The following is a 22,489-nucleotide window of genomic DNA, read 5'->3' on the forward strand; positions in this document are numbered from 1 at the left end:
AGTGACATTTCATATAGTATAGGCCCAACATTTAGAATAAAATTTTGTATGTGTGTGTGCAATCACATTTTTTGTCAAGGAACCAGCTGTAGAAATAAGTCTTGACTGTCAACAATAAAACAAGTTCAACAGGCCTCATTTCCTTAATGATGTACTTATACTGTATTTCAATCTAACTGTATTCCAAAAGTTCTACATTACATCATGATTTGAATTTGAAGGCACTGTAGCTGTGTTACAGGAAGACTGCATTCACAGTAAAAGCCTCATCTCAGCTCAATAGGAAATACAGTGGATATAAAAAGTCTACCCACCCCTGTAAAAATGGCAGATTTTTGTGATGTAAAAAAATCAGACAATGATAAATCATGTCAGAACTTTCTCCACTTTTAATGTGACCTATAATGTGAACAATTAACTTGAAAAACAAACTGAAATCTTCGAGGGGGAAAAATAAAAACCTTACAATAACCTGCCATTTTAACAGGGGTGTGTAGACTTTTTATATCCACTGTACCTTCAAAATTCTACAGCAACATTTTTTAATGCTTCTTTTATACAGGTTGAGAGATGATAAGATCCCCTACTCTGATACCATTACAACTGCTAAAGAACAATAGAGACACCACGATTAGAAAAATATTTGAAGTTGGAGAGGCATTTGATGAGAACCATGTGTTTGTTGGTATGTTGGTCATGTGACTCCGCCATTAGAGTATGGTGCTAACAGCGGCAGGTTTGTGGTTTCAATTCCCCCAGAAATGCATTGACACTAATGTAAGGCCTACAATCCGTTTGGCTGCATGATTGTCCTTTTTGTAGGCTTCTTTCAGAGCTGCCATAGCAACACAAAAGCCCCTCACTCCCTGCTGCAGATGTCCCTAAGTGACCAGTGAGGGAGAATTCAAACAGTTTTTACTTTTAAACAAATTAAATGGTTTATCTTTCCTATTATTCACAATTGTGTTCACTCCAGAGTGCTGAGAGTAGCCCTACTGGCATCCTAAAATGAGTACATTTGAATTTTAAAAACATAATTCCATGGTAACCTAGAGTATGGCAAATGTACACAAACTTTACCATAGTATAGTTAATAATCATATAAATTACTGAATATAGGACATGTATAAACAGGTAAAACTGCACATAAATTATCAACAAAGCTACTGTTCCAAAATAACTGACATAAGGTGTGGTTCAAAACAACATTGTATTGTACAGCATAGTCTTAAAAAAGGCACTGTAGTAACTAGAAAAACAAACCTTTACAGTTGTCAATGTAATCTGTTATTGTATTTATGCACCTAATGGTGCCATGTATCTCTAGTCCTATGTCTGCTACACTAAGACTATATGGGTATCACACAGGGGACAGGTAAACATTATACACACTCCTTAACATTACCAATGCGCACACACACTTACACACAACAGAGAACTGTGTTTTCACATATTTCTTCATTGTCCATCACAGTGCCTGCTTAGCAACAGCTGGTGTCCTGTTCTGTAAGGCGTTTCACTTGCCACTGATATATTTCAAGACATTTAAGCACGGTCAACTTCAATTACAAGGGTGGATAACACTCCAGGAGGTAGCGCTAGTGCTACTCATGGCCATTCCTATTCCTATTTTTATATGTGACTCCATTTTAATCCGTGAAGGGATTTGTCCCATATTCAATCAACAAATCACATGATATCAGAGAAAGTCCATGATCTCAGAAATGAATCCGGCTTCTTATGACTGCGTGTTTGCTCTTCATCCTACAGTTCTACAGCTCTTCATCCTCAGTCTCTGGCAGAAGCCGTCTGCCTCTTCACAAGGCCAGGCCACCTCTCAGACCGGTCAGCCCATGGAGAGGTCACACAGATCCAGTCTTCTTGACACAGTGGTTATAGCACCCAGGCAGGGGGTCAAATGACCCCCGACCACTCCTAGGAAGTACACTAGAGAGGTACGCTAGAGTGCGCTGGAGGCGCTGAGACATTTTGGTGCGCGCTGATCTTCACTTGGACAGCATTCAGGGCCCTATTCCAGTCCACTACTCTACAGACTCAAGTGGCCTGGATGAGAGCGGAGGACAGAACAGGGTGGACAGTACAGTACATTGGGGAGGAGGGGCGAGGAACGGGCGTGCGTCAGACCCTGATGACACTAGTGGTGGCGGTGAGGGGCACAGTGGAGCCGGTCTCGTAGTCACAGTCAATCATGGTGTGGTTGGCAGTGCCCAGGCTGCTGAGGGACGTGCCCGTGCAAATCTGCCTGTCCCTCAGGCTCTGCAGGTAGCTCTGGGAGAGGAGACAGGGAGCGGAATCACAACCAAGGTATGGGGTTTCACACGTCGGAATGAGAAAATAAACACTTCTGTTATGTCCCCGTGTGCGGACTGCTGTACCGGCTCGCCCAACACTTTGGCAACAGGTTAAAACACAGCTGATGCTCCGGCTTCCATGCCGGTGTGCGAGGGACTGACCGGTGCGAGGAGGTCTCCGGCGTAGCGTTTCACTGGGGTGGGCTTGCGGCGATAGGTGCCCTCTTGCCCACCGCTCTGCTGACGTTTCTTGGCGTCTTTCTGCCTGATCCGCATCAACTGGACCCGCTTCTGCCTCCTGCTGATGATGACTGAGATGACAGAGGAAGAGACGGGGTTACACCGCGGGTCACGTCTTAATCGTTCACATGATACATACAAAATGAGACATTCTTGAAGGGATGAAGAGATTGTGTTAGCCCCGGAGCCCTTTCTCCTACTCACCACACAACAACTCCTGGATACCGAGTCCCTGCGTCTAATATGAAGAAAGCCTATTAACTGTTCCAGCACTAATGCAGGGATTGCAGTTCATCAGACACTGGGTGAGTAAATAAATAACCTAAAAAAACCACTCTATCCCTTCCAATACACCTTCATTAAAAATAGGCATAGTGCTTTGTTGTTTGTCATGAAAACTATCGTAGCTATGAAGAGAATATGTAGATCCAGATGCATCTGACTGTTCAGACAACCTCCTCTACCTCTGTTTACCAGAGATCCCACAACACTTACCCTCCGTGTGGGAGAATCCGTCGGCAGTCAGCTTCCACTGAACCACCAGCCCCATGAAGCTGAGCGCCGGCCAGACGCCCAGGATCACCCAGCTGTACCAGCAGAGTGGCGCGGCGGGCGACAGCCTCAGGCACGCGTACAAGTGGTCGGCCAGCGTCAGCATCTCTACAAAGTAGTCGGCGCACGCGGTCATGATGGCCGCCCCGAACACAGACGTGGACAGCACGGTGAAGACCCTTTGCCACTGCAGGGTGAGTACAGCCAACAGCATCCCCGTGGCCAGCAGAGCCCCCAGGGGCACCCAGACGGTGGTGGGGGTGTAGAACTGGTGGGAGACCAGCAGGGCGGCGAGGGCGAGCAACAGGCCCAGCAACAGGCCGGTCATGAAGAGGCCCACGGAGCGCACCAGCATGGTAACCAGGCCGCACAGCAGGCCGATGCCCAGGCCGATGCCCGCTGAGGCCTCCACGCTCAGCTGGGTGTCCAACACCCGCTCCTTGTGGCACAGCAGGAAGATGATGACCGAGCCGAACATCAGGCCCGACAGGAACATGACCGCCTTGAAGCAGCGGTAGCCTGCGAGTGAGGAGAGCACAGAGGTGGAGAAGGAATGGCTGGGGTTAGAGGAGGAAAATACGAGGACTCTTTATATATTCTACTTCAATCGGAAGACAACAGACAGGGCAGGGAATCAAACTAACATAAAAAATAAATGCAGGTAATATTTACAGCTAGACAGCTAAGTTATATGGCGGAGAGGCCAGGGCATCAGAAATCACTTGGCTGAGACAGAGAAAATCCTGTTTCTTTGGTTAACTGTTGTCATCTGGGTGTGAAGGATTGCTGAGTGTAATTTACACACAATACACTTTCACATTTGTCTGATAAATGCTGTCATTAGGTGCTAAATGACCAGCTGTCTTTGATTTTTCTCTCTAATCAGTTACATAACACTTCTAAAAACTTTAGTTTTGTAGTGTGGAATGATGACAATGAATGTTTATGAATGAGATACTGATGGAACGCTCCATCAACAGGAGAAGGTTAAATAAACAGAACAGTAGACAAATTATATGTTGGCATATAAAGTAGGCCATGTTCTGTTTATTTTAGAGACCTATTAGGTAATTTTAGTGCTTGACTTTGGATTAAAAAAAAGTGCAGGAACTGACAAAATCATGTTCATCAAAACATATGTGTTAATAAGGCTTGTTCCATTAAACTAGCCTAACGAAGATGTCCTAGAAGTCTCTTTTTCCTAAATACCAGATACTAAATACTTATTTTTTTAGAAATACCAGAAAAGCATTCCGGACCAAGTCAAGCACTGGGTAATGTGTTCAAGTCCCAACAAAGTTTTTAATTTAAAATGGGTTCCTGTAAGATAATACTTGAAGTCTTCATAGAAGTTTTTTAAAATATTTTTTAAATAATCAAATGAAAAAAAAATATATATTAAAATATTACATTATGAAATATTATGTATTTCCCTGAACCTACTATGGCCCTGAAAATGCTTAGTTATATTCTATGGTTGTTGAAAACAATAAAGATTTTAACAGTACAAAGACCTGATTGACTACTAAATTAGTGTAGATCACATCCTGTACCCAGCTAAACTGTGACTGGTCTATTATAATAAAACCATAAGTTGGCCAAAAGTAGTCAGATGTGTGCTATTTCTGTAATTCATCTTTTCATTAAAAATATAACTCAAAATAACATATAATTTGTCATCTCCCACAGTGAAACTGTAAATTACACACACCAAAAAAACATTTTTAAAGTTAAAAAGATTATATAGTCCCGAGGCAGGCCTTAACAAAATCCAAAGCAATAATACATTGAATTCACAATGCTACTACTGTCCAGAAAAGCTCCTAATGGAATAGCTGGGGGATCATGTTCAATTCCTCCTGTCTCCCTTTCTATCTACACTTAGGAGCAGATGTCCACGTCACCAGCCTGCATCAGTAGCACATAAACCTCGGCTTGCTCACCTTGAACAATCAATACCAAACATCCACGGTACTGATCAAAAGCCCCCTACAACATCTGTTGCCGTTCTTATGCTCGGTTGTGAAGCTCAAACTTTCAGGGAACCTTTAAGGAGACCATCTTCCCTTCAGCAAAACCAAGTGGCCACAAGAGCCTGGGCTCCCTATCAGGTGACGTTTTCAAGTTTCTCTTTGACATGCAAGTGTTTTCACACCAGAATATGCTTCACAAAAACATATCCCACAATGTCTACAATCATTTGAAATGTCTACATTGACTAGTCTAAGCAAGAGCTTTCATCAAAGTGCCTTAGTTGACAGTAATAAGTGCATCAATTGTTTTACCAAACTAATGGGCTATGAGAAACCACCTAGTGGACTGACGTGTAGGTTATGCAGCTGCTGAAAGCCTACAGTTCAACAGATTAGAATAGAAACTAATCCTGTTTCCATGCAATACAACATCACAGATCGATAATGTGTCACGCGTCGTGAAGAGTTTTTGGTTCTGTAGGGAGTGGTGTTATCACTCGATCTAAAAGGAGAGAGCCTGTCTTGAGCTTTCGGCGCTGTTCCCAACCTGTGATTTTTGTTCATGATTGGTCAAGAGACACGCAGAGGCTTCGGCAGCACTTGGAGTTGAAGGACAGAGAAACTGTGTGAGTACACAATTCAAATCTAAAGTCTATCTAAAAACCAAACACTTTGTCTAGTCTTGCTTGTAAGACATTTATTTTACTGAACTAAATTCAATTAGTGTGGCCAAACCCTATCGAATCGTGCTGGGCTGAATGCTGCCTCGCCCCAGCAGCTGTCTACTAAGTATTTTGTATTGCTTGTGGATAAAACATAGCCAGTGCTGCATGGGGAGAACGGTGCTTTCTTCACAACGGGAAAGTTGGATTATGAAGACAAATCGCGACATCAGTGTTGTTTAGCTCAGAGTTCTAGGATGATCCCACATAATGGTCACGAAAATGAAGAGTTTAAGGATTTAGAGTTGCCATGAATGTAGTATTTGGGCACTCATTAACATGACATTGTTATTGTAGGCCTTGACAATGTGTTGACCTTACCGAAGAAGCAGTAGATGATGCCAAACAGGCAACACATGGAGCAGATGACAGCCGGGATGACCTCATACTTCCTTTCAATCTCCAGGCTGCAGGCGTCCACCTCGGCAAGGCCCGCCCCCTCAACCCCGCCAGGGTCTGTCATCCTGGGGCTCTCACCAACCAACCAGAACACCAGGCAGACAAGGTGGAGGAGGATGAGACCGGAGGAAGAAGATTGGTGCTCTTATCTGGAGTCCATCAGAACCGATTGGGCGCCTGGACAATGGAAGAGAAATATCGAAGTCATAGATCATCCAAGGACATTACAATGCAATATAAAGTGACTCTTGGTTGTTGTTAAGAGATTAGGCATAGTGACTACGTACTAGTGAGCTGTAGTGAGACTCCATGATTTAAACATTCTAACCAGTTGCATGTGAAGCACCCCAACCCCCTAACCCCCCCCAGTGCCGACCCCTAACCCCCTCCAGTGCCGACCCCTAACCCCCCCCAGTGCCGACCCCTAACCCCCTCCAGTGTCCCCTTTGGCTTCAGAAGTGTCAAATCTTCCAGCCAACTGTGACTTCTCCCCGGGGACTCAGCATATGGGGCCTGCCAGACACTCCCCATGCTGGTAGCCTGCTGAGCCACCCCATAATAACAGAGCACTGTATACCCTTACACATACACCCGGTTGTCATGACTACAGACTGGTTGGAGCACATAAACATACATTAGTAGAGACTTCCTGTAGAACACTATTGACATTTTAATTTAACAAAGAGGCCTGAACACAACTCAAACTGGTATCTTACAATTTTGAGGGGTGTCTAAGAGTGTTACTAATTCATATACCAAAATGATGTGTCACATACTCATTTCAGGAATGACCCAAGTTCACCAGCTGGCTATTTCTGCATGCAAAACTTTCACCATATGGGCGTGGTGATGTATGCAGTGATTACAATGAATCACTTATCAAAACTGACGATGAAAAGCTTGTAGGAGTCAACAAGTTAGGTCCAGATGCAAAGAGTATTTTTCCAGCGTTTTTCAATCTAAGGGTTTACCGGGGACAGCAGGTCACCTTAGTTTCGGCTCAAGTTTGGCACTGGTTTATCTACAACTCCTTAATTGGATGATGTGTCTGTGTAATGCATTTGAACCAGGCTGTGTAGAAAAATTATTCTGTGAGAAAGAATATGAACCCTTTCAAAAGTGGGTCAAGTTAGGGGTTAATGGGGAAGTCTGTCTGTTGCTGGGAAACAGGAGGAGGTGTAGGGGCTCAGGGTGGGCCGCTCTCTCTGGGGCTGCTCGCAGGCCGTCCTTATGATCTCACCACACATCTGATCCGATTACAGCAAACTCACGTTTTCAGCATCAGGACAAATACAGTCATGCCGCTGGCTGCCTGCTCTCCTCATCTGGTCTCTCCCTGTCGGTCTCATCTGTCTTCTGTGTCACCCTCTCCCTTCCTCCACCCTCCCAAACTTCCCTTCCTTTAAACTACTCTCTCCCCCTCTCTGAGACACAGACACATGACTATACATTATGACTAGCCCATGATTTGACATGGAAAGAATTAGGCCCCAATGGAAACTAGTTCTCTTCTTTTCACTTTTTCCAGAACTGATGGAAGGGTTTTTGCAGCACTCACTCAGACCTTCATGTATCTGCCTTTGTTTAGGTCAGGTAGTAATGTCTATTCCATTTCACGTGTTTGTTTAGGTCAGGTAGTAATGTCTATTCCATTTCACGTGTTTGTTTAGGTCAGGTAGTAATGTCTATTCCATTTCACGTGTTTGTCTAGGTCAGGTAGTAATGTCTGTTTCATCTCACATGTTTGTTTAGGTCAGGTAGTAATGTCTGTTTCATCTCACATGTTTGTTTAGGTCAGGTAGTAATGTCTGTTTCATCTCACATGTTTGTCTAGGTCAGGTTATAATGTCTGTTTCATTTCATGTGTTGGTCTACATCAGGTAGTAAAGTCTGTTTCATCTCACATGTTTGTCTAGGTCAGGTAGTAATGTCTGTTTCATCTCACATGTTTGTTTAGGTCAGGTAGTAATGTCTGTTCCATCTCATGTTTTTCTAGGTCAGGTAGTAATGTCTGTTCCATCTAATTTTTGTCTAGGTCAGGTAGTAATGTCTGTTCCATCTCATATGATGAGCGCAGTTCACCATCAATGCACAGTTTAATATCGCAAGCGCGTCAGAGCAACATCGTTCTGCACCTCACATTCCGATTATCAAGCCTTGGAGTGAGGTCAAAGAAACGTAACTGGCTGTGTTTGCAAGCGTGCGTTTGTGTTAAACTGTCAGTAAGTGGTTGTGACATTGATATAAAGAAGGTAGCCATTGTCTGAGTGACAACCAAAGGTAAGAAGCAAGCTAGCTAACTAACTGTCACAACTTGATCACTACAATCGGCTACAATAGATTAGCATTATGCTGGAAACAAATTTGGCAGCAACAATAATACCCCCAGTTTTCATATTTTGCCTTCAAAATAAAAGTCTGCAGTCTACAGAGTATCCATTGTGTACATTTTCAAATGACAAAATATGTGGGAAAAATAAATGAAACAACATTGCTATTTAAATAATACTTTACATATGTTAAAGAATATTATAAGGTGGAGCAAACTGAAAAATTATTAGTGCTTAAGTTATTTAGAAAACATTGAATATTAAAAAGAATATCCTATTTCTATGTAATTGTTGTTAATTTGCTTGTGTTCATTAGCTTTGGAGAGGGATTGTGTAGTAAATCCAACCACACTATATTTTTCATCCAACCACTGTAATATACAAGGGATACTTTCTGCGGAAAAACTACTCAGTGAATGTATTGTAGGACATACCTAGGAGAGTTTGTAAATTTACAAATATAAAATCATGGGGCACTTCAAATTCATATTGCCTCATTAGTTAGTAGCTAGTGACTTTTATTAGGAGTCTGGGAGGCGATTCATGAGCAGTTGTAGAGATTGGTTAATTGAGAGTGAATACTTAGTTGTTGTTAGGGAATGATGTTTAAACAGGATAGTCAAATAATGTTAAGAAAATAAACATGACAAGCGAGAGAGATTGGTGTACAGGGAGGATGTTTTTGCATTTTAAACACTGAGCCTTTTGTGTTGTTGATGCCGGCGTGTCAGGCTGCAAACGCCCCCCCGAAGTTGTGAAAAAATTTAGAGGAAACGCTGTTCTGTTTTAATGACATGTGGATTTTTTACATTACCATTACATTAACTGAATCAGCTGAATGTCTTGTTACATGAACAGTGTGCAAAGAAGGTGCAGAGCTTGGTGAAACTTTCAGAGGACACTTTCAGAGGACACTTTCAGAGTCACAATGTGATTAAGGATTCATTAAGAGTTACATTATTTTAGTTATCAACTCCAACTGAAATGTAACTAATCCAATTTGGTACAATGCCACATTGGGTACTGAGAAATTTGGAAAGGAAAAAAAGCTCTGGAATTCAATCTAGTAAACTTTCGGTTCCTGACCAAGCTTTATCACTAGACTACCTGACAAGTCAAAATGAGATATAAATTGAACACCATGAAGTACGGAAAACAATTGTTTAAACTGGATATAAATCACACAAAAAACATCTACTCGAACTTCACAATTCAGCTGAAAAAAAAAGAATAATAGAACGTTTGGAGGTTGTGATTTGTGGGTGATAAATGAAGTCGCACAGATTATGCGCATCCAACACCACAATACATACACACACACACTAACAAGAACAGGCGCGTACGTTCATACACTCACACACACCAACAGTTTCCCACGTCCATGTGTCTGTGTGAGTCACAACATTGGCCAGAGTGTGTGTGAGGCCGGGAGTCCATGCCTTTCAAGGAGAATGGGACCATTATAGGGCAGCACAAAGGGTCTGAGGGCCCAGCCATGACCTCTACTGGCATACACAGCAAGGCATGCTGGGAGAAAGGGGCCGCATAGAAATGGAGGGGACCAGGGAAAGGAGTTGGTGTGTGTCTTGCGTGTGTGAGTGTTATTGCCATGGCAGTGAGTGTGTGGAAGGATGAGGGGTCTTGTATGGGAGGTCTAGCTGGTTGCTGTCCAGCATGCTGATATTGCTGTTCTTTCATACCAGATAAATAGAACCAAGTAACGTGTCTCTAAGTTTGTTCTTATAGATCCTGAGGGACAATTAGCAGGTGCAGAAGTTAATAAATATTCTCGTTAGAACATTCTGACAAGGTCCATCTTGAACAACCCTATACCAGCCTTAAATTCTTGTTTGTTGTCATGACAATAGCTAAATAGAAAGAGCTGCTGCTATGCTGTATGAGAACTGAGAACAAAAGGCATTTGTTTTAGTGGTAATCTAGAACAGACAATTGAGTATGTTGGCACAAAGTGCCCCAGAATGTTGCTTGACCACACCATGGAGGGAGGGTGGGGGAAGCTCAGGCATTAACAGCTGAGAGACAAACAGGCAGGGTCACGCCCGGGTTCCCCACATAGCTAATTTGGGTGGGTTTCATTCACCAACTGAGGGAGTACAGGGGTGTGAAAAAGTCAGGGATTCCAAGGTTGCTCTGGCTTTAAGGCACGAGGCAGCTGAGAATTCAGCATTACAGCCAAGTTGTTTGGACTGCTTGGCACAGCGGGGGGGGGGGGCATTAGTGAGGCAGTGCTAAACACCATGGTCTCACACTCACTGGGAATGATGCTGCAAACCTCTATAAAGCTGCAGGTAGAAACCTAATCCCCTATACACTCCAAAACCTGTGCCCAGACAAAAGACTTGGAGACTAGAATGTATATGGTAGAATCATAAACTGCCAGGCACGGTAAGTATTGAACGCAGCTGCAATGTAGTACCGAAAACAGTTCCCTCTTAACCACAAGACAAACTTTCATTGACCAAGTCAGACTTGTTAGCATGGTTGCAATTTTGTGCTATTAACCAAGACCGCCAACAAAACGAACCATAACAAAAAGCACGGGTAGGAAAATGAACATTAAGTGCTTAGATCACATTTGTTCCCATACTTACATTTTAGAGTCATACATATCAGCAGCCAGAAAGAGGGATTTCCTGACACCCTATCCACAAGGTGGGAAACATTAACCTTTGACCTCTGATCGTTAGCACCAGTTCACCCCTCTGGTCTCTCATAGGCAGGAAACTATGGACCAGAGGAGGAAGCGGCGGTCAGTGCTGGAGTTGACCCTTCCCTCACGGCAGGAAGCAGAGCAGGAAAGTTGTGAGCTGGATTTGAAAGTTGGAGAGTCAACACCAAGACTGTTAATAACTTTTTTAAATCAAATTTTAAATTTCAATAGAATCTGGGTCATATCATTTTGAATGACTTAGCAATTAGACAATTATGTTTAAAAAAGTTCTGCTGAATTCGTTTTTGGGGGTTATCATCATATCTATTCAAATAAAACACCCCCGACAGTCCACATCTTCAAAATGATCTCAGGGCTGAGAAAAATGTGTTTATATGGGCCTTTCATCCATGGATCCACATGTGTTTAGTCATTTTCTAAAGGCTTAGATACATTCACAGCCAATATCAAAATCAATACCAGAACACCATTTCACTGACATGTTCAAAGGTATACATTCAGTTGAAGGGGACATACAGCTCCGGAAAAAATTAAGAGACCACTGCACATTTTTCTTTCCTTTCCAAAATAGTCAAAAAGGAAGGTTTTAAGTGAGGAACAGAAGGGTTAAAATTAAGAGACCACTGCACATTTTTCTTTCCTTTCCAAAATAGTCAAAAAGGAAGGTTTTAAGTGAGGAACAGAAGGGTTAAAATTAAGAGACCACTGCAAATTGAACGCTTCTGTTACTAATTCAAAATCTTCCTTTTCAACTGTTTTGGAAAGGAAAGAAAAAGGTTCAGTGGTCTCTTAATTTTTTCCTGAGCTGTATGTAAAATAAAATGTACAGTACTACTAACATAAATACAAGCAATTAATGATTCAAATATTTGTATATGTGTGGTTGAAACTTTTTTGCCAGTCCATAAATTAGTTTGCATTGAACTGTAGTCTCCTCATACCAGCTTTAGACACTCACAGTTCTATCCACCGACCCTGATCCACCCTGGACTAGGCAATACTATTCCAGTCTGTTTCGGTAAGAGAATGGAAGAGACAAGTCGTGTTGTTGTTTAAAATTCAGTCTGGTAAACGTTACTGGCAGGACTCTGCACAGTGCACCTTTAAATTATATCACAAAATATTATATTTATTTATTGTTATTGAAGAATGCGAAGCAGATAACAAAAAATCCAGAAGATTGTTTTGCAAATGCCTGTTTTGAACAGAGTGCGAGAACATGGAAACAGGGAAAGAAAAGCGACAAGTGACACAGACTCAATTGTGAAAAACCTTTCATCAAGCTATGTCCCCTTCTATCCTTGACCTTTCCTAAATACGTCTATTTAAAACACATACAGTCAGGTGAAAAAGTACATACACCACTTGGAAAGATGCCTTTTGATTTACATACATTGACACATGGATACTAACTCCAGACCACATTCAAGTAACCCAATTTAACAAATCACAAAAAACGTTGAAACCATCTATGCAATTTAAACAGAAATTCAATTTCCTAATGCATAATACACCATTCCACCACATAACATTGTTAAAACCTGAATCTGGTGCAAAAACACAAATAAGTACAATATCATTTGAGTAACTTGGATAAAGTTCATAACCACTGGAAAGATTTGTTCATTACAACTGGAAAGACTGATGAGTCAAAGGTGGAGTTGTTTGGCCGTAATGCCAGACGCCATGTTAGGTGAAAATGAAATGCTGCCTTTGAACAGAACAACCTCAAACATAAAGCATGGAGGCAGCAGCATTATGGCCAAATTGCAATCATTGAGTGAACCATGAATTCCATATTGTACAAGAGAAGTCTTAAGGAGAATGTGAGGTCATCTGTCAAGAAGGTGAAGCTAAACAGAATGGCTCAAAAAGAAGAAATGGAGGCTTATGGAATGGCCAAACTGTAAATAACAGTGGGTAAAAAATACTCAGTTGTAGAAAACAGCTAGATGTTATTTCAGCAAAGTGGCCAATACCCACTATAGAAGAGAATATCATGCATTTCAAAATGCATTAAAACATTTGGGAATGGATTTGCAGGCTATTTCACACTATCAATATATTTTCAATGTATTTTGTTTACTGTTCAAGAAAGAGCAGATTCTGAGGTTTCCAAAAAAGGTTCCTTTACAAAACTGAAGAGATTAAGTCTCTTTCAAAACCTCCCATTTTCCAATAATAACAACTCTCCCCGCAACTTGACAATGAGGCAGCACAGTAACAAACTAATGGAAATGCAATTTTTTATCTAAAATACATATAGTTTTAGTATTCCAGTGTTACCCACTACCTTTATAAACACAACCAGAAAAAAAGATCTCAGAAAACATAGCCTAAATTACAAATACAAATGTATTCACCTGATAATTAGAAAGTTAAGGGTGAAAATGTCTTGTTTTGTCTTGAATGGGGAGGTTCCATGAAGGCCAGGATATTCTATTATTGAATCTGGCAGTTCCTGAAATATAGGGACAAGACCTCTGTCATCTCATCTCCAAACAGGAAGCAAATGAGATGCACTCCACATGAGATAGAACAGTGTTTGACAGTGGTCTACTGACAGCGCCACAAACAGCCTTTCTTTTGTCTCATACAAAGCAAAGAATGGACACTATGTTCTATTGAGAAAGAACATAAATAACATGGTTACAAGTCACTGACTCATTTCTGATGGATGATAAAACCACAGATCTATGATTACCTCATCCAATCTGAAGATGAAACAGGATGGAATGGATAATATACTAGTCATTAGGACAACCGTTTACCTCTTCCACTACTTTCATAATGGTCATATTCACACATTTCTCTGAAGCCGGTGATAAAGCCACAGCTCAACGTCTGACTGACTTTGTTGGCCTTCTCTCAATCACTGACCAGTGCATCTCAGAGTGAATGAAGCGGAGGGGGTCATTTTGGCATGGTGCTACTAGCTCCTACTCTACCAAACGGGCTTGACTGAGAGCAGAAGACTCTCCCATGAGTGGCCACTGTTTTTTGGAACCTCCAGTGCTCACGAAAGCAAGAGAAAGAAAGAGTAAAAAGTGGGGGGGGGGCGACAGAGAGAAAAATACAGACAGAGAGAGGGACAGAAACAGAGAGTGTTGGCTGCAAACTTTTCAGAGCACTTTCAGTACAGTGAGATTAAATGGAAAGGCATTAATGCATTACGTTTACCAGCATTCATTTTTTTGGATGCTGATTAGACCAGCCAAACATCTCCCAGAACCCCTTCTTCTACGCGTCTCGTGCACTCATGCACGATTCGTTACACTGTACATTGTTAGAACAGCTGAACGTACAGGGCAGTCTCAACAGATTGCTTCAGTAAAACATGATTGTCATAACATGGTGTTACTACAGAAATGACCTAGTTAACTCAGGGCACATTACATTTATCACTGCAGCTTGTCTATTGTTTTATAAGGTGGCTGTTTCAGGCTAGACATTACGTAGTCGATATGTATTCAGTTATATGACCAAACTTAAAAGATAATGCACCATTCATTTTAAGAAAACAAGTAAGGTCACTTCACTTTCTGAGCATGACACAAAATTATATAGCCCTAAAACCCAAGTATGAATGGTTATTGTGCCAGCCTCATAATCGCTGTGCGCAATAGCCTGAAGAATTACAGGTCTATATCATATAACTGACATCATATAAAGGTACATGACTGTCGAACCACCCAAACCATCCAGGCTACCTTCCAAACGGGACGAAGGGAGAGTTAACACAGTAAAGAGGACATTTTTCTGTTTCACTTCTAGTCGAGTGTTCAGGCCAACATTTCTTCACTTACAGACAGACAAGCACCTGTTAAAACTGTCTCTGGTGGCAAGCACACATCTATTATATTCAAGTCTGAATCCAAGAAACCCACTGTTTAACTCAGCGTCTAACGCAGTCCAACATACTGTCTAGCCTTTTAAATATTATAATAGCTTTAACAGGCTCAGAGATAGTGCCTATACTCCCTCAAGCCCTTCCACTCCATGCCTTTTGAGTAAAGCCCAGACAATGGAGGCCTTTCAACTCGTACTGTAGAGAGCTCCTTAAAAAACAAAGTACCGTAAGTAGAACAATGAAACAAAGAGAGGCCTTTTGAGAGGCAAATGTGTAATAAACACACTGACACACACATAGTCAAATACATCCATGCACACTCACGTTACAACATACTCTATATTAACACCTGCACAGGCCTAACAACTCGGGTCCACACATTCTAATAATTGCAACCAATACACATAGAGAACTGTGCTTTTGTACAAAAAAGAGGATCACTTTTCTAGAGAAAATGCCAATGTTGTTCAGATAGCAAGATATGCTCCCTACATCTCGTGCGGTTATAACTGGTTGGAAAATAGTTAACAACAAATGAAATAGGCTGTGATACCAATATCTGGTTAGTTGCATTGCAGAAAGAAATAACAGATTAAGACGATGATGCACAATATTATGATTCATTACCCAGGAAGTGGAGTTCAAGGGAGCCACTATGAGCACAAAAACTACAGATACCATGATGCCTAAATGTTTCCGTCAGTACCGTGCAAATGTTTAGCAGTAAAAACTCAGATCAAACACTTCTCTTGAACTGTCAAGAGTCAATCCAAATCTGAAACGATATAAAGTTTAAGTACACCAAATCCTGGCCACCTCAGACAGCCTAACAAAAACAAAAAAGGCGGACAATTTCTCTCATCTTAATTCCATCTATTAAAAAAAAGACCAATGAAACATTCCTTCACCCAAATAGCATTGTCACTGATGTGGCCTTGTTAACTAGCCACAGGATTTGAGAAATCTCATTGGTGTTTTAAGTGCTTTTTCATCACAACAGCAATTGTTAAAGGACAACTGCAGACCCAAAAACACCTCAAAATAGTTTCCAAAGTCCATGACTGTGTTGGGGCCTCTTATAAATATTAAAGAATAATGTCTGATTGATGCCACTATTAAGCCTAACAACATTCCAACATTTAGTATCATCTAGTAGAAATGTGTAACATTTAAAATGTTCGTATACATTTTCATTACTTTAAAAGAGGACTATTTTGAAGGCAAAACTGTTCATGCTTATGTACAAGACACATGAAACCACACAGACAAGATGGCCCCAAAACAAGGCGATACCGCACATTACTTGAGCTAACAGTGAGACTATCTACTGTCGTTTGGGAGACATGGGGGGGGCGCTTTGGAAGAGCTAACTACTCTACACAGCATCTCAGGATGTTTAGTCCCTGCTACTTCTGGCTCATCTCTCACGAGCAGGGCAGAGCAACTCTTTTATTCCACCAAACGTCCGTCTGTCTGCTGCCAGCGTATAATTGTACCTCCTAAGGTCTCTCCCATCCTAAAATACCTTACATACCCTTCCATCATATACACTAGAAGGTTTCACTGGCATCCTCTAAACCAAGGAAAAACTACATTACCCAATAGTTTAAGTCGCTCTATGAACGCCTCTTAGTTGATTGGTGTGGCTCCAAAACCCACTGCTACCCCTTTTGGATTCGGTTAATGAGACAACATGACTATTCCACACCCAAATACTTCTCAACCACCCCTCCTAGACTAATACTACAGAACACAACTCTATATCTACCCACATCTACTTACCCACAACAGGCATCTATTCTTGCCAACAGTGTTCGACAAAGACTATTTTCAGGCTCTCTTAACTGTAGCGGTTCATTTGTGGGAGATCCTAGAATGGTCAGTGTATAAATACTCTCTGTCATTATAGGACCAACACAGTGCAGTGTTGCCTAAGCCAGGCCAGGGCTTGTGTGCTAGAGAGAACCATGAGATAGAAAGCACATCACGACAGTGACTGCACAGGACATCATCACAGCCACAATCAAAAAGTGGTAGCACTCAGTGGAATTCTGTAGCACTGGTCTGCAATGTGCTCACGCTGGAGCTAGGATGTACCTGAGTGAATGGAAGAGAACAAATCAGCCATGACGGTCAACACTATCAGTGGTGTTATAGCGCAGTGGTATTCAAATCTGGTCCTCAAAGCCAGTTCCACTCCATTTTTCCACTTGCAACCCCCTAACCAGATTTGAATACCACAGTCAAAGCTCATAAAATTAGAAACTAAATCTACTTTTCTTACATCTACACACTCAATTCTGCTTAAATGAGCCAATACATTGACAGAAAAGAATAGTTTTGTGCAGTGTTAACTCTATATTTAGGTAAAAACGACACTGGATAGTATAACTGACAATGCCAATATTAAAATTGCATGTTTAGTGCAGTGCATTGGTAATCACATAGGTCAAGAGATTTCAGTGGGTCTTTGTAGGTAAATAATTTGAAGAATTCCCCATGCAGTGCAATCTTCCCTAGAACAAGTAAATAATATTTAAAATATAGGTTTTTGTTTTGGGCTGAATATTGAAATCTATTGCTGCCTTAAATGCTTTGATAAGTAAGTCAGATAAAAAGAGATGATTTTGAGCTTCAGTCTAATAAGCTAGGGAACGGTCAGAACAAATTAACGTTCTTATTTAATCTTTAACACACACCGTGGTCAAGATTACAATTATTCACATTTAGCAAACCCAAAACCTCTAAAGATTCATTTCCAAACTTTCTGGATTAATTTACCTATACCTGGCATTTCTTACAGAAAAAGTACTGCAGTGAGGGAAGGAGAGCACTACAATCAGAGACCAGGGACTGTTTCTCAGGAAAAGCAGCTTGCATTTTTAGTCACACTCAGCTCAGAAGAAGCTCCAGTGATTAAATTATTTAGATATTTAGACCAATGGAGGAAAATGTACTTTGATATAAGATATACTTTAATTTCAATGGCTTCTTAACTTTATCCAACAATTAGGGATTTTCCAGGTATTCCAGTACTGATATTTCTGAGACTAAAATTCAAGCACTTTAAGCACTTCAAGAACCTTGTGCAAACCCTGTTTAAAAGACTGAACGGAGTGGTTAAACACAAATTAAGAGTTAATCCAAGTCACTCCTGAGGTACCAGCCATAGCAGGAATGCTAATCTGGGTTTTAGTCAAGGGTTCAGAGGATGAAGACTTGGATCCAGTGATTGCACGGTGAAAGGATATTGCTGCACTACTGTACTGTATGTAGGCCTATGCTTTCAGAGCCAGCCCTGCTTCCCTAGGCTCATGTCTTATGACCTATGAACTAGCTCCTTGAAGAATTGAGACAAAAAGAAACTATACAACGGGCCAGATTCAGAACTAGGACGTTCTTGGGATTATTGAGGCATATTGTATTTCAGAATGTAACTTGGTATTAATCAATTGAATGCATCTGGTAATAAACACTGACATTTTACTATCATGACAGACTACCGCTCAACTTTGTTTCCTTTTTATGGTGCTAACTGCCATAGTTCAAGCTTTTTATTTTACCTTTATACCTAAAGATGGGCATACACTAAACTACTTCTAAAACCTTAACTTACTCAAGTTTACGATTTTCCTTTGACTTAGTCTTTCATTACATCCATCCAAAACTCTGTGCCTGCTATTAATGCATACACTCAACAGATTATTCCAAAACAAGAACATTTTACATATTTTTCACTTTGCATTCTTGGCGATTTGATCTAACAATGTATCAGTTAATGGTCAGGTAGTCTAAACGATACATTATCTAGAAAATACAAAACACACAAGCAAGTCCACATGTGAATGGCGGGCAAGACCATATGGCCAGACCTAAGAAAAAAGCAGTTCATTTTCAAAACCAAATCGGCATGGAAGAGTAGGACAAAACTCTTCAATGGCGATGTGAGAGTCATTGCGCAGTCTATCTAGTTTACACACTCTTGGGCTTGTACATGGGGAGAGATCTTTGTGGGCTATACTTCTGCCATGTCTCAGGAAAAGTAGGTCATGGTCTGTTGATGTCTCTTTGATAGTGTGTGGGCTGTGCTTGGCAAAATGTGTTGGCCTATTTACTGCCGGATTTGCCTATGGACAGGAGCAGAGTAAATATACAGCATGTAAATTTACTCCAGAGAAATTTGCATTTTTGACCCGTGGATCAATTTTAAATATCTTGATGATCTGGCCTTTACGACCAAATACTCTCATTATCTCAACTAGGCACAACCCGAAGAGGCTACCCATCAGAGCATGACACCTCTCTAGGTTTCTTCCTAGGTTACAGCATTTCTAGAGCATTTTTCCTAAGACTTTGTATCAACAGCATTGACTGATGTAGCTCTTAGGCTGTGTATCTGAGGTAAAATGGCCTTTATAAAATATATTTAAATAGTTGACTGGTTGATAGTTTGTCTGCTAGTAATGCAATGTTACAATTGCATTACAGGTGCTCTACCTCCTTCATTAGTTATTGTTTGTATATTTCACTTTTATAATGTGTTTCAGTGGGACGATCGCAATGCGATGTCAGCTGTGCTGTTAATGTATGGCAGATACTGAGCAGATCAGTAAAGACACCACCAATATGAGCCTGATGCCCATAACTTTGAGGGATAACACTCACATGGGTCAGGGCAACAATAAGACCAGCCTAGGGTGTCTCTCCCCTCCTTGCTCTTATTCTGTCCCTGTTTCAAACCTTTTCCTTAGCAGGGTTTACCAACAGGCTGCAGACCTCTTCAATTAGGCCCCTAATCACTCAGGGAAATAGTTAGGACACCAGTAAACAAAGCCCTCAGTCTTCAGCTGTAAAGTGATGCTTTCCTTCAGTTCTGTAACATCTAACTTGACACAGCCGGCAGATGAGATCATTTATCTCATGTGCAAGGCTTAGAAGTGACGTTGACTCGCTCCACAGGTTCCTGGCAGTTAAGACGGGTGTTGAGACGTTAAGTCTGCAGTTGGACCCTCCCAATTTGACAATTTACATAATTTGGGTTTAAAATCTTGTCAACTTGTTTGTCTTGGAGTAGCCAAACCTGGTTTGAAGTTGTCAGTGTTAAAACACTGAAGGGATTTCTAACATATAACTCTCACCTTTGTTCTCTTAAGATCTGTAGACGGTGATTAGAAACAAGCAGCCAAACAGGACTAGGGAATGGAACACCCCTGGAGGTTGGTGATTAGACCACCAAGAGTGATAATAAGTACTCTGCTAATTGAACAGTAAGAGTAGGGAAAAAGAGCTTGTGCCCTAACAACTGTAGGCGCACAACATCAGCCAAGTATCTACTGTGTGCTCTTCCTCATGCCTCTCATCTGCCTCCGTTTCTCTTACTCCAGAGCAGGGAAGGGCCCCATCTCTGAATTTTCCCAGGGTGGTTTAGGAAAAGCCATCTGGCCCTATAGGCGACTGGCTTTGGGAAGGCTAGGTGGGGGTGGGGGGGGTGGGGGCTAAGAGATCGTTAAGGGGGTGTAACTAGAGATGCTGTGTTACTTAAGCTGTCATTCCCCCCTCCACAAACACACACTATGGGCCACAAGGCCAAGGCTCTTTCGTCTTCTGACTATAGTGGAGAACAAGGACTATTAAGGACTTTTTTTTTTTTTATTAAAAAGTTGGCCAAATTCAATATTTATTTGGAAATAAACATGTAAATATTAAAATACACTACCTTATATTTCTATACTCAAACACACAGAACATAATTGGGTAAATCACAAATACTACAATGAGGTCTAAGTGCTTCTCTGTTCAATATGATAAGGGAATGTGCTTGTCTGGCCATGACAACACAAACAATGATAACAACCCATTTCAGTCTTTTCGTCAAGTTTTACTTTGTTGTCTAATGTCTGATGCCCCAATTAATTAAACTGTGTTAAGGATTTATTTGAAAAATGTAATTAAAACGATGACACATTACAGAATGGGGGCTCCTATGAAGATCAGTTTGTCTGCTGAAAATAAAAACTTTTTGAAAGCAATTTTAGTTCATACTTAATCTATGTAGTTTATTATTAAAAGCATGTTGTTTCCTTCAAAAGGGTGTAGTCACTAACAGACGTTTATGTGCATGCTACCAACGTTTTCTTAAAACAGTGGGGGGGAAACTCTTCCACAGGAAATACTAGCTATGTTACGTTTCACAAAGTGAATTTGTTAGGCTACTGTTATTTTAAAGAAATGCAAGTACCCATAAAGTCATAATTGTCTGCGTTGGGATAGCATAGTTGATATGGCTGTAACGTGCATACATCCGAAAGAAAGTACTTTTTAATTGCAGCAATTAAAGAACACTTACCGACTTCTTTCGGCTACGTGGATCGGTTTCCGTCTTAACTGTCAGGCGTATAACCTAACGCGAAAAAGTACCGTAACTCAAGGCAGCAGGGGAAAAAGCGGTTATAATGCAAATACAGTTGGCAAAAACTTGTCACATTGCTGTTTTACAAAAAGAGTGACGGTTATTCAAAATCAGTCCAGTTGTCGTCCCCGTCACCAATAACTATTAATCGCCGTTATTTGCATGCACAACTAAGCAGAGCTTGCTTGAGATTAGCTATTTCAGTTAAAAACGTATATTCACAATTTCCACGTTACATTAAAAATACGTTTGCCAATTGGCGAGCATGTCACGTCTGAAAAAAGTTAGCTACAGTGAGCTAAATGGTCTCTCCTCTTTTCCTTTACACACCTCCCCTTTCCCTCTCTCTGGCAGGGACTGTCCCGAGCTAACAGATAACGTTCTGAAAACCATTGGTTTCTTCAATGAGAGCGTGGATGTCCTAGCGTTATTTTTCAGTATTAAAACCTTCAAAACAACCTTCAAAATAAAAACAATTAATGGTCATATACATAATTATTCAGACCGTTTATTCAGTACTTTGTAGAAGCGCTTTTGGCATTGATCACAGCTTTGAGTTTTCTTCAGTATGCCCCTACCAGCTTTTCACATAGTGGAAAGTTTCTCCCATTCTTCTCTGCTGTGTGTTTTGGGTTGTTGTCATGCTGAAAGATGAATCTTTGCGCCCCAGTCAGAACTTCTGTGTGCTCTGCATCAGATTTTTTTAGGGAAATCTTCCCTTTAATCCTGACCCTGTCGATTTGAAGCATCCCAATAGCATGATGCTCCCACCTCCATTCTTTACCTGAAGTCGTGCTTGTCAAACATATAAAAGGTGATACAAATGTTGCTCAACTTATAGTAAATTCCTTTTAATTTCTAAGTATCCACTATAACTAACCTGTGCAGGATGCAAACGGGCAAATCAGAGAACAGAATATAATGTTTGAATCTCACTGTTGCTGTATAAAAAGAAAACAGTGATCCATATGATTAATGTCTAGGGAAATGTATTTTCCTAGCTTTTCTTG

The 22,489-nt window shown here is 41.0% G+C and overlaps 1 protein-coding gene across 1 annotated transcript; it reads right to left on the minus strand.

Moving 5' to 3' along the window:
• Positions 1–1,173: 1,173 nt before the first annotated feature.
• LOC105016963 (transmembrane protein 198-like) lies at positions 1,174–21,824 on the minus strand. Its single transcript, XM_010881176.3, has 5 exons — positions 21,417–21,824; positions 6,121–6,375; positions 3,048–3,623; positions 2,475–2,623; positions 1,174–2,289 (listed from the first exon to the last, which is right to left on the minus strand). The coding sequence occupies exons 2-5, from the start codon at positions 6,260–6,262 to the stop codon at positions 2,140–2,142; spliced, it is 1,017 nt and encodes a 338-aa protein (XP_010879478.1). The 5' UTR covers positions 6,263–6,375; positions 21,417–21,824; the 3' UTR covers positions 1,174–2,139.
• Between the last annotated feature and the right edge of the window lie 665 nt (positions 21,825–22,489).

Source organism: Esox lucius, chromosome 17, assembly GCF_011004845.1.
Source record: "Esox lucius isolate fEsoLuc1 chromosome 17, fEsoLuc1.pri, whole genome shotgun sequence".
Lineage (NCBI taxonomy): Eukaryota > Metazoa > Chordata > Actinopteri > Esociformes > Esocidae > Esox > Esox lucius.